General features: G+C 44.6%; 1 protein-coding gene across 2 annotated transcripts; it reads left to right on the top strand.

The window, feature by feature from the left end:
- Positions 1-495: 495 nt before the first annotated feature.
- Positions 496-8,585, top strand: WNT8A (Wnt family member 8A). Of its 2 annotated transcripts, XM_058732598.1 has the most exons (6): positions 2,823-2,890; positions 2,987-3,020; positions 3,234-3,372; positions 5,240-5,365; positions 6,067-6,209; positions 7,598-8,585. In XM_058732598.1, the coding sequence occupies exons 1-6, from the start codon at positions 2,823-2,825 to the stop codon at positions 8,117-8,119; spliced, it is 1,032 nt and encodes a 343-aa protein (XP_058588581.1). In that variant the 3' UTR covers positions 8,120-8,585. The 2 variants fall into 2 exon arrangements, 1 of the variants encoding a protein (XP_058588581.1); XR_009262609.1 differs by lacking the exons at positions 2,823-2,890; positions 5,240-5,365; positions 6,067-6,209; positions 7,598-8,585 and adding an exon at positions 496-649 and having other exon boundaries at positions 3,234-3,296.
- The last annotated feature ends 2,115 nt before the right edge of the window (positions 8,586-10,700 follow it).

Genomic DNA, 10,700 nt, shown 5'->3' with positions numbered 1-10,700 from the left:
GACCCAAAGCACTCTGAAGAAAGCATTGGTTGTTCTCTAGGTATCTGTCTTACAGATCTGTCCTGATGGCCAACTAAAGGATTCAAAGATAAATAAGATGAATCCATATGAAGAGCTAGGGAAGACAAGACTTCCCCATTTCTGGCCTATAATTACCTTGGGGACTAATAAATTTTGTAAACCTTAAAAGTAGGATTACAACATGTAGAAAGCTGGGGAAGTCTATAGAAGTCATTCATTGTTCAACATTTTCTGCATTCCCTCATTTTACGATGAAAAAACTGAGTCCACGTGGTAATAAATAGTTTACCCAAGGTTATACCACAAATTAGTGGCCAAAGCAGAAGGCTCCTAAGACCTGGGAGTAAAGTCCTTTCTTAACATCCTAAATTCCCATTGGAGAAATTATGTGAGCTTTGGAGAATCTGAGCGGAAATATACACAATGTTTGCACACAAAAAGCTCACTACCTTCTCCTGTTTCCTATAGGGGATACAGAAAAATAAGACCCAGGTGCTCACACACAGGAAGTAAATGTGGAGTCGTTCCTAAAACTCTTTCAAGGAGCATGGCGGGGACTACCTCAGGGCTAACGGTGCTCTTACCCAACAGTGAGTGGCACGGAAATCAACGCTGCTGTCTTAAGAAGGTAAAGTTAAACATTAGATTCTTTTTTTTTTAATTTTTTAAAATGCTTATTTATTTTTGAGAGGGAGAGAAACAGAGAGCAAGCAGGACAGTGGCAGAGAGAGAGGAAGACACAGAACCCGAAGCAGGTTCCAGGCTCTGAGCTGTTGGCACAGAGCCAATGTGGGGCTTGAACTCATGAACCATGAGATCATGACCTGAGCTGAAGCTGGACGCTTAACCGACTAAGCCACCCAGGCACCCCAGGCATTAGATTCTTGACTGGGGAAAGTAGGAGGCAAACTCAGTGGGCTTTTTCCAAGTGACTCAAGTCTCAGATACCTCTTTTCCCCAAGGAGAGAAGCCCACAAGCAAGCAGAGGAAGACAGTTAGTTGCTGGGCCAAGAGACAGAGCTTTAGTTCATTAAGGACACTTTGCATTTGTGACATTCGCACCTATCCTCTTAGAAAAATGAAACAGAAAAAAATATATATACAAATTAGGAGCCCAAATTTTTTATCATTAGATTCAGCATATCTAGAATTATTACATCAAAATGCTGTAAAAATTTCTAAACACTTTCATTTCTGTACTTAGGTAACAGGTAACAGTTCACACACTAACACCAATCCTAGCCCATACTTTGAGTGCACTGCCCTAACAAAAAAGCCTGATCACTCCTTGGCCCCTGGAGCTCCTTTGGTGGGGGGGAGTGCTTGAGCTCCCTTTCTCACCCAAATCAGGCACCAGAGGGCTGGGATGTGATCTAGATATTCAGGGTCACAGGGTGCTGAGTCAGGATGGTGCCTCCTCAGCCCTAGAAAAGAGTTTCACCAACCAAGTAGGAGCTCCACCCCTTCACTATGTACCCAAACCTACCTAAATGGTGCCTCAGGTCCCTACTAGGGGCCACAATTTCTTTCATTCATTTGTTCATTCATTCATCTGTTCACTCATCCAGGCATCATCTCAAGCACTAAAGTCAATCTAGAAGAGAGATTCCTGGGGTGCCTGGCTGGCTCAGTCAGTAGAACATGTAACTCTTGATCTCAGGGTCATGGGTTCAAGCCCCATGTTGGACATAGAGATTACTTAAAAAACAAAATAACAAAAAATAAAATAAAACAAAATTAAATTAAATTAAATTAAATTAAATTAAAAAATAAAATAAAATATTCTTGCCTAAGGAGCTGATGTCCTAGCAACAGACTGGTGTCAGAAGGGCATCAGTCCTGGGGTGCCTGGATGGCCCAGTCAGTTAAGCGTCTGACTTTGGCTCAGGTTATGATCTTGTGGTTTGTGAGTTCAAGCCCTGCGTCAGGCTCTGTGCTGACAGCTCCGAGTCTGCTTCAGATTCTGTCTCTCCCTCTCTCTCTCTGTCCCCTGCCAACTCGTGGTCTCTTTCTGTCTCTCTCGCTCTCTATCTCAAAAACAAAGAAAGAAAGTCATCAATCTTTTCAAATAACAGCCCTGGGTGGCCCGAAGATTGATTCTCACATATAAAATGAAAGACCTTCTAGGAATGAAGGAAATTTACCAGAACTTACTTTGGTGGAATGTAATAGAAGGGCCTATTACAGAGATACCCTCTGAAGTGATCTGTTTCATGGTCCCATGTACAGTCACCAAGGAAGGAGGTAGGAAAGGTGCATTCACTTACTTTGGGAAAATGAGTAGTAGAGGGTCCTCAGTAGGGTTCCTCTATAATTATTAATACTGGGGAAGAAGGCAGGACAAAGAATGAGGTCTCACTGACAGATGAGGACACTGTAGCTCTGAGGAACTGGTGACCTACCTTGAGGGTTAGGAACCTCATCTGCTCCAGCCTACAAGACTCTGAGAAACGAGCCATCCAGTAGGAAGAGACAAATCTGATTTATAGAGGAAAGAAACCTCAAGGGTAAGGAAAGGCTTCAGCCCTTCTGTCAGCCTGAGAGGGAAGAAGGGCTGGCAGGGCGGGGTGGGGCGGGGCTTTCCTTGGAGGTTTTGGGCTGAGTCCTTCCTTCCTGGTCCCCCATTGGGTCAGTGGCTCCTGCAGTCCTGCCAGTGAGGGACAAATGAGAAGAGCTGTTGATTTTTCCCCCTTGGCCATTCAGAATTTCCCCACGTAAATACTGAGAAAGACCCTGCCCTCTCCTCACTTCTCTGGAGTTGGCCCTGGGCTGGACCTGGTCCCCTGGGGGTGAGCAGGGCCATGGGAGACCTGTTTATGCTCAGGGTGGCTGTTGGCATATGTTATGCCACCTTCAGTGCCTCTGCCTGGTAAGTCCTTGCCCCCCCACCACCACTCCCCACCAAGGAAACCCCCATTATATCATCCCCATTCACCATTTGCCTCACTTTTTCTCTTTTTGATAGGTCAGTGAATAATTTCCTGATAACAGGCCCTAAGGTAGGATGGTCTCTGGCTTCTGTTTTTACCCATCTGGGTTCCTAAGGGAACTCTTTTGGGGAAAGAAAAGAGGGGAGGGGAGACAGATGGGGGAACCCATAAGTTTTCCTTAATGGAGAGCTAACCCATTTGAGTCCTGCCTGCTTCCCTGCTCCCCCCAGACAACCTGACCTGAGCCAGAGCTGAACTTCATAGCCCTTTTCCCTTTGCCAGGCCTATCTGACCTACACTACTAGTGTGGCCCTGGGTGCCCAGAGTGGCATTGAGGAGTGTAAGTTCCAATTTGCTTGGGAACGCTGGAACTGCCCGGAAAATGCTCTCCAGCTGTCCACTCACAACAGGTTGAGAAGTGGTAAGTTTGTGCACCTGCACAAGGGGGTATATGTGCATGGAGGTGGGTTTGCAGTATGTGTATACGTTGTATGTATAACATATATATGCACAGTGAAATGAAAAAGTTATCAGTGAAAGGCTGATCTGCCATTTCCTTGCTGTGAAAGCTTGAAATGAGTTACTTCCCCTCTCTTACCCCAGTTTTGTCATTTGGTCAATAAGGCCAGCTCTATTTAGGTCACCAGGAGTAATGAGGGCTACAAAGCTGGCTTAGGAAAGAGAAAAGGACTTTTACTTCCTTCTGACATGAAGTGGGAGCCATGTAATAATCATAATGATCGTGGCTACAATTTATTGAGCTGGTATCTTATTAAACTCTTTAAAAAATCATTGTCCCATTTCATTTCCACACACTCCCCATTCTGAGTGTCTACTCCATGGGAAGATATTTCTCTTCATCACTATCATCTTCTTTACTACTCCCCACCTCTTCTCAGGCACCTCTTTATTGTTTCTATATAAACAACTTTTATGCAAACTACTACACACAGTTAAAAACAGCTGCACTGGTGCATACACACACACACACACCTCCACATGAAACACAGCTCAGTGTGATCTTTCAGCATCTCTGTTGTTGGGATTTTATGACAGCTGGGCAGATGGGAAACTCCTCCAAGGCTGCAAACACAGAGTCCTTTCCCTATTTTTAATTCATGTAACTCAGTGCAAGGTAAGTGTATACAAACACACAAATATGGGCATGCATTTTAAACATAGAGATTATTACATTTTATAGAAATACTTTTGGGGGCACCTGGTGGCTCAGTCAGTTAAACATCCGACTTATTTTTTTTAAGGGTAATTTTAAAATTAAAAAAATTCTTTTTCACTGTTTATTTTTGAGAGAGAGACAGAGCACTAATGGGGGTGGGGCAGAGAGAGAGGGAGACACAGAATCTGAAGCAGGCTCCAGGCTCTGAGCTGTCAGCACAGAGCCTAACACAGGGCTCAAACCCATGAAAACCCATGAACCACCAGATCATGACCTAAGCCAAAGTCAGATGCTTACCTGACTGAGCCACCCAGGCACCCCTATAATTTTTTTTAAGTTTATTCATTTTGAGAGAGCGAGTGAGCCAGGGAGGGGCAGAGAGAGAAGGAGTGATAGAGAATCCCAGGCAGGCTTCACACTGCTAGCATGGAGCCTGATATGGGCCTCAAACCCAAGAACCATGAGATCATGACCTGAGACGAAACCAAGAGTCAGACACCAGCTGAGTCACTCAGGCACCCCAAGCATCTGACTCTTGATCTCGGCTCAGGTCATGATCTCATGGTTTGTGAGTTCAAGCCCTTTATCGGGCTCGGTGCTAATGATGCAGATCCTGCGTGGGATTCTGTCTCTCTCTCTGTCTCTGTCTCTCTCTCTCTCTCTCTCTCTCTCTCCCCCCCCTCTCAAAATACATAAATAAACAAACAAACAAACTTAACAACAAAACAAAAAGAGATATTTTTGTATTCACCTCACTGAATCCTCACTGCCTGAGGACTAGAAGCAGTGGCTAATGAACAGAAGCCCAGGCTGGTTTTCAAGAGAGCAGGGTCTTGGTCCCAGTACAAGGGGTAAGGAGAGTGGCTTTGATCTCATCACTGTCTCTCTGGGCTTTACTTTCCCCATCTGTACATGGGGATGCTCATGTCTGTGTGAATGACAGTAAGGATGCTGGAAAGACACGCACTGTTCTCTCAAGTAGAAGAAAGAGTATCCTCTTCAACCCAAAGGGGGCAGGGGACAGGGGAGAGAAAGAGCATTGCTTTTCCAAAGCCTCTGCTTTTTTGGGTCATCAGAGCCCAAGTTTCCAGTCCCCTCTCTCTCTCCAAAGCCACCAGGGAGACTTCCTTCATTCATGCAATCAGCTCTGCTGGAGTCATGTACACCATTACCAAGAACTGTAGCATGGGTGACTTTGAAAACTGTGGCTGTGATGAGTCAAAAAAAGGAAAAACAGGTAAGTTGTGCTCTCTGATGTGGGTGGATAGAAATGAGGGATGCAGAGCTACATTCAGGCTAAGGTCTTCCAGGAAAAGGTGGACACATTTCCCTCAAATCCCTAGATACTAGCAGCAACTTCTTGGTGGGAGGTCCTGAACCTATAGTCTCCCAAGAGTTGAGCCTGGGTCCCTGATTACAGGATCACCAAGTAGCATTGAACTCTAGAACTAACAAGGCATTTAGGAATTAGAAGGCCAAAGAGAGTTTAAAGCCAACCCTCATATTTCAGTCTGAGAACAGTTTGGCCATAATCCAGAGCTACTCAGTTACTTGTACACCATCTAAGAGAATCAGATTTGTCATTAATGAGGGAGGAGATGGCTCTAACAAGACTACTGTAAGATAATGGTACAGAATTCCAGAATGTTTGAGCTGCAATGAACCTCTGAGATCATCTAGGTCAGGCTCAGTATGCCTCCTTTACTGTGGGTATAGAAACTAACTGCCTAGAGATAGAAAGTACCTGAGGGTGAGCACTTGGCTTTGGGAACAGGACCTCACCCACCCACCCTGAGCACCTCCCCATCCCTGTTTCACCTGCAGCTATAGCTTTACACTCTTCTAGGGCTCTTGGGGGATGGTTAGCCAAAGTTACCTTGACTCTTCTGAAATTGACCAGGAATATGTGTGCAGAACTTACTCTTTCCTTATGTATAGGAGGTCATGGCTGGATCTGGGGTGGCTGCAGCGACAATGTGGAATTTGGGGAAAGGATCTCCAAACTCTTTGTGGACAGCCTGGAAAAGGGAAAGGATGCCAGAGCCCTGATGAATCTTCACAACAATAGGGCAGGCAGGCTGGTAGGTATAGGAGTCCACCAGTGAACTCTCAGTTTCAGTACTGGCAATAGCCTCACATCTGTACAGCTTACCAAGAGCTGTCTCATACCCATATGTCATCCATACAGCAGTTATCAGGACTGGGAGGGCTACCCCCAGTCTCTGAATGACAACACCAGTTCAGGCTGAGCCAAGTGGCTTGGCCAAGGCAATACAACTAACTAATAAGCGTCAGAACCAGGCAATAAACTCAGATCTTCTACTTTAGTCTTATCCCTAAACATTACGGTCTAGCCCCTTCCACAGGCAGGTTTCTGAGAACACAGAACAATATAGTACCAAAGCCTTGCTTCTATGACTTAAAATTTTACCCATTTCAACTGCATGTTCTAGGAAATTGATGGGGGTTTTCATCCAACCTGTGTCCTAAAATATGTCTGGGCTTCGAGGGATTGGGACTGATCTGGGCTTCTGTGGAGGGTCTATTCTACCCCAAAACTTCGATTATTCTGAACTCAAATCTGGAAACAAGTTGGATTTAGTGCTAAAAGCAGAAAAATTTCCCTTTGAACCTACATCTGGATGACCTAGTTGCCCAGGGCAAGGGTAAGAGGTTTTCAAGGCAATTAATTACACTCATGGGTAATTGCCTCAAGGGTAAGTATTCAGACTGCAGGAGCTTCCCTCCCTCTGGGAGAGGACAAATCAAAACCCTTACAAATACTCCAGGTCCCACTTTCAAGACAATAACAGTGCCAATGATCATATTTTCCCCTTTACACAGTACTTTCTTGATCACTCTTATTCCAATGAGGAGAGAAACAGGCTCAACAAGTGATGGAGTTGGGCCTAGAGCCCAAGGTTTCTGATTCCAGTAACCTCAACACTTGCCTGACTTTCCCGAAGAATACCCAAGGGAGCTTTAAAATTACCCACACTGGGGGCACCTGGGTGGCTCAGTCGGTTAAGCGGCCGACTTCGGGTCAGGTCGTGATCTCACGGTCCGTGAGTTCAAGCTCCGGTTCGGGCTCTGTGCTGACAGCTCAGAGCCTGGAGCCTGTTTCAGATCCTGTGTCTCCCTCTCTCTGACCCTCCCCTGTTCATGCTCTATCTCTCCCTGTCTCAAAAATAAATAAAACGTTTTTAAAAAAATTTTTTAAATCAACTACTTTTAAAAAAATAAATAAATAAAATAAAATTACCCACACTGAGGCCTTTATACCCCTGAACATTCCAATTGAGAAGATCTGAGGTGGGGCCCAAGAATAAGTGTTTTTCACAGGCCTCTCCAGTAATTCTGATGCCCTCCAAAGTTAAGAAGCTCAACTCTAAAATATTCCATTTAATTACTAGCCTTTGGTCTTCCCTACCCAGAGTCATTCTTTTTCGTTCTCTTTCTCTCTCTGAAGGCAGTGAGAGCCATTATGAAAAGGACCTGCAAATGTCATGGCATCTCTGGAAGCTGCAGTATCCAGACATGCTGGCTGCAGCTGGCTGACTTCCGGGAGATGGGAGACTACCTGAAGGCCAAGTACGAACGGGCCCTGAAAATCGAGATGGATAAGCGGCAGTTAAGGGCTGGGAACAGTGCTGAGGGCCACTGGGCACCCACTGAGGGATTCCTTCCTAGTGCAGAGGCTGAGCTGATCTTTTTGGAGGAATCACCAGATTACTGTACCCGCAATTCCAGCCTGGGCATCTATGGCACAGAAGGTCGGGAGTGTCTGCAGAATAGCCACAACACATCCAGGTGGGAGCAACGCAGCTGTGGGCGCTTGTGCACCGAGTGTGGCCTGCAGGTGGAGGAGAGAAGAACTGAGGCTATCAGCAGCTGCAACTGCAAATTCCAGTGGTGTTGCACAGTCAGGTGTGACCAGTGTAGGCATGTGGTAAACAAGTACTACTGCACAACTTCCCCAGGCAGTGCTTGATAGCACCCCACTCAAATTCACTTGCTCAGTTGCATGACAATGGAAGCGGACACAGCTTCTTTCACAGAGAAAGTGAATTCGAAAACAACTGGAACATCACAGGGTTGGCCTGTAGTCGTCTTCATATCTACTATTCATGGGGGGAATGGAGGCCCAAGGTTATACAGCATATTCTCCACAGAGTTGAAATTGGAACCTGGGGATTCTAACTTGGGCAGACCCCATTTCATCTTTCTTGTAAGTTATTTCCTGGCCTTTGTGCCTGTACTTTTGCAGCTTGTTAAAGGGGAGTTTGGTTTGGGGGTCATATCCAGAAGGACCCTCAAAGTACTTGTTGCTGTAAGTTTCAAATCACATCCAACCCAGCTGTGCTGCTGAGAATCAGAGGGAATCAAAGAGTTCTGACAAGACTCCTGAAGGAGCAACCTTCCCCTGTGCTTTCTGGCTCCAGGAAGACCAACTATATGTTCATAAAGACAGATAAGTGGGGCAGAGACCTTATATCTGCCCAGTGGGAGGTTTTTAGGGTGTTGAGTTTTTCATCTGAGTATGCACTTTTATAAAGTTCTCAGGGGGCTTGACTGGCTCAGTCAATAGAGCATGTGACTGTTGATCTTGGAGTTTTGAGTTCAAGCCCCACATTGCATGTAGAGCTTACTTAAAAAAAAAAAAAATTCTTCTCATAAAACCCTGGGGAAACCAGGACCCCAACATAAGCTGAGGACTTTTCCAGCTCAGAAACCATCTCTCTAGCCATAGAAAAAGGATGGTCACAGTAAGTGGACAGGTGACTCCAAAGTTACCTAGACAAGTCTCCTCCTGCCCCAATCATGCACCCAAAGAGGGATTTTTTCCCCCCAAAGAGCTGTAAAATGACTGTTTTGTTATTTTCCCAGATTGGGAATTCAACTTCATTTTGCAATAAATGCTAGAATATATATCAATCTGAGACCTTTTATTTCTCTCTTTGGAAACCTTAGGATAAGAAAGGGAATGGGAAACCCTGCTTCTATATTCCAATTATACACAAGGCTAAGGGGAAAATGGAAATATCCAACCCCCTTGATATAAGTGTTTGAGAGAGAATAAAATTGAGGACCAGGAACTGGCCAATAAGAAAATAATCCAGACTCCTAGATTTAGAAAGTATTACCCTTAATACAATCTAAGAAACTTGAGGAACAAGGAAGCCCTTTCAACTTGAACCATACTCAAAGTGTGTTTGTGCTTTTAAACTTGGGCTTCCTGGGGTATCTGTATGCCTCAGGGAGAACGTGGGCAAGAGACTAGGAAAGTTATGGATTCTATCTTCTTCATTTGCACTTCTACATCTTCCAGTGGCAAACTTTGGAGAAGGAGCTCCTGAAGGCTCAACAACTGATCTCCTAAACCTGAGCATCTCAGCTTTAGGAGTCTCCCCTCTGTGCAAAGGCCAACCACCCTGCAGGGAGGAGGTATTTCAGATATGTTGAATAAACAAGTAAAATGAACGATCACCAAGAATGGAAAAACATTCTCGGCTTAATGTTTTAAATCAGAAAACAATTGGGGCGCCTGGGTGGCTCAATCAGTTAAGCTTCACCAAAGTCAGGTCATGATCTCATGGCTAGGATCCTGAGTTCAAGTCCTGCGTCAGGCTCTCTGCTATCAGCACAGAGCCTGCTTCAGATCCTGTCTCCTCCCCTCTCTCTGCCCCTCCTCTGTTCTTTCTCTCTCAAAAATAAATAAACATCAAAAAAATAAATTAGAAAACAATTTAAATGTTCAACAGTAGGGCAAACTAGTTAAATCATGGCCCCACAATGAAATTATCAACCATTAAAATAATATTCTCGAGAAATACTTAGTAACATGAGAAACACACATGATATATTAAATGAATAAAATTAATCATAAAACAGCATGTTGAGGACAACCCAATTTTGTTTTCAAAAATATGAAAATACTCGGGCACCTGGCTGGCTCAGGTGGCAGAGCACATGACTCCTGATCTTGGGGTTGGGAGTTCAAGCCCCACACTGGGCATAGAACTTATGTTTAAAAATGTGAAAATATTTGCTATCATATAATACCAACATAGAGTGATTTGTTTTCCTTTTTGGGTTTTTCTGTATTTTTACACTTGTCTACAAAAAACCAAATATTTTTCTTATCAAAAAATAATGAGTTATTGGGGCACCTGGCTGGCTCAGTTGGTAGAACATGCAACTCTTGATGTCAGGATTATGAGTTAGTGCTCCCTTAAAAAAATAAGTACTTAAAAAATACTTGCCATAAAATACTTTTTTAAAAAAAGAATGAGGGGCGCCTGGGTGGCTCAGTCGGTTAAGCGTCCGACCTCAGCTCAGGTCACGATCTCGCGGTTCATGAGTTCGAGCCCCGCATCAGGCTCTGGGCTGATGGCTCAGAGCCTGGAGCCTGCTTCCGATTCTGTGTCTCCCTCTCTCTCTGCCCCTCCCCCGTTCATGCTCTGTCTCTCTCTGTCTCAAAAATAAATAAACTTTAAAAACAAAACAAAAAAGAATGAGAGGTGTCTGGATGGCTTAGTTGGTTAAGCGTCTGACTTTGGTTCTGGTCATGA

Source organism: Neofelis nebulosa, chromosome 1 (assembly GCF_028018385.1).
Source record: "Neofelis nebulosa isolate mNeoNeb1 chromosome 1, mNeoNeb1.pri, whole genome shotgun sequence".
In the NCBI taxonomy this organism is placed as follows: domain Eukaryota; kingdom Metazoa; phylum Chordata; class Mammalia; order Carnivora; family Felidae; genus Neofelis; species Neofelis nebulosa.
Note: the sequence above shows the minus strand (reverse complement) of the source record. Positions and strands in the feature narration are given on the sequence as shown.

Coding starts and splice junctions, on each gene's coding strand:
- WNT8A (XM_058732598.1), top strand. CDS start 2,823: ATGGGAGACCTGTTTATGCTCAGGGTGGCTGTTGGCATATGTTATGCC. Junction 5,366..6,066: donor GTCAAAAAAAGGAAAAACAG/GTAAGTTGTGCT, acceptor CCTTATGTATAG/GAGGTCATGGCTGGATCTGG. Junction 6,210..7,597: donor ACAATAGGGCAGGCAGGCTG/GTAGGTATAGGA, acceptor CTCTCTCTGAAG/GCAGTGAGAGCCATTATGAA.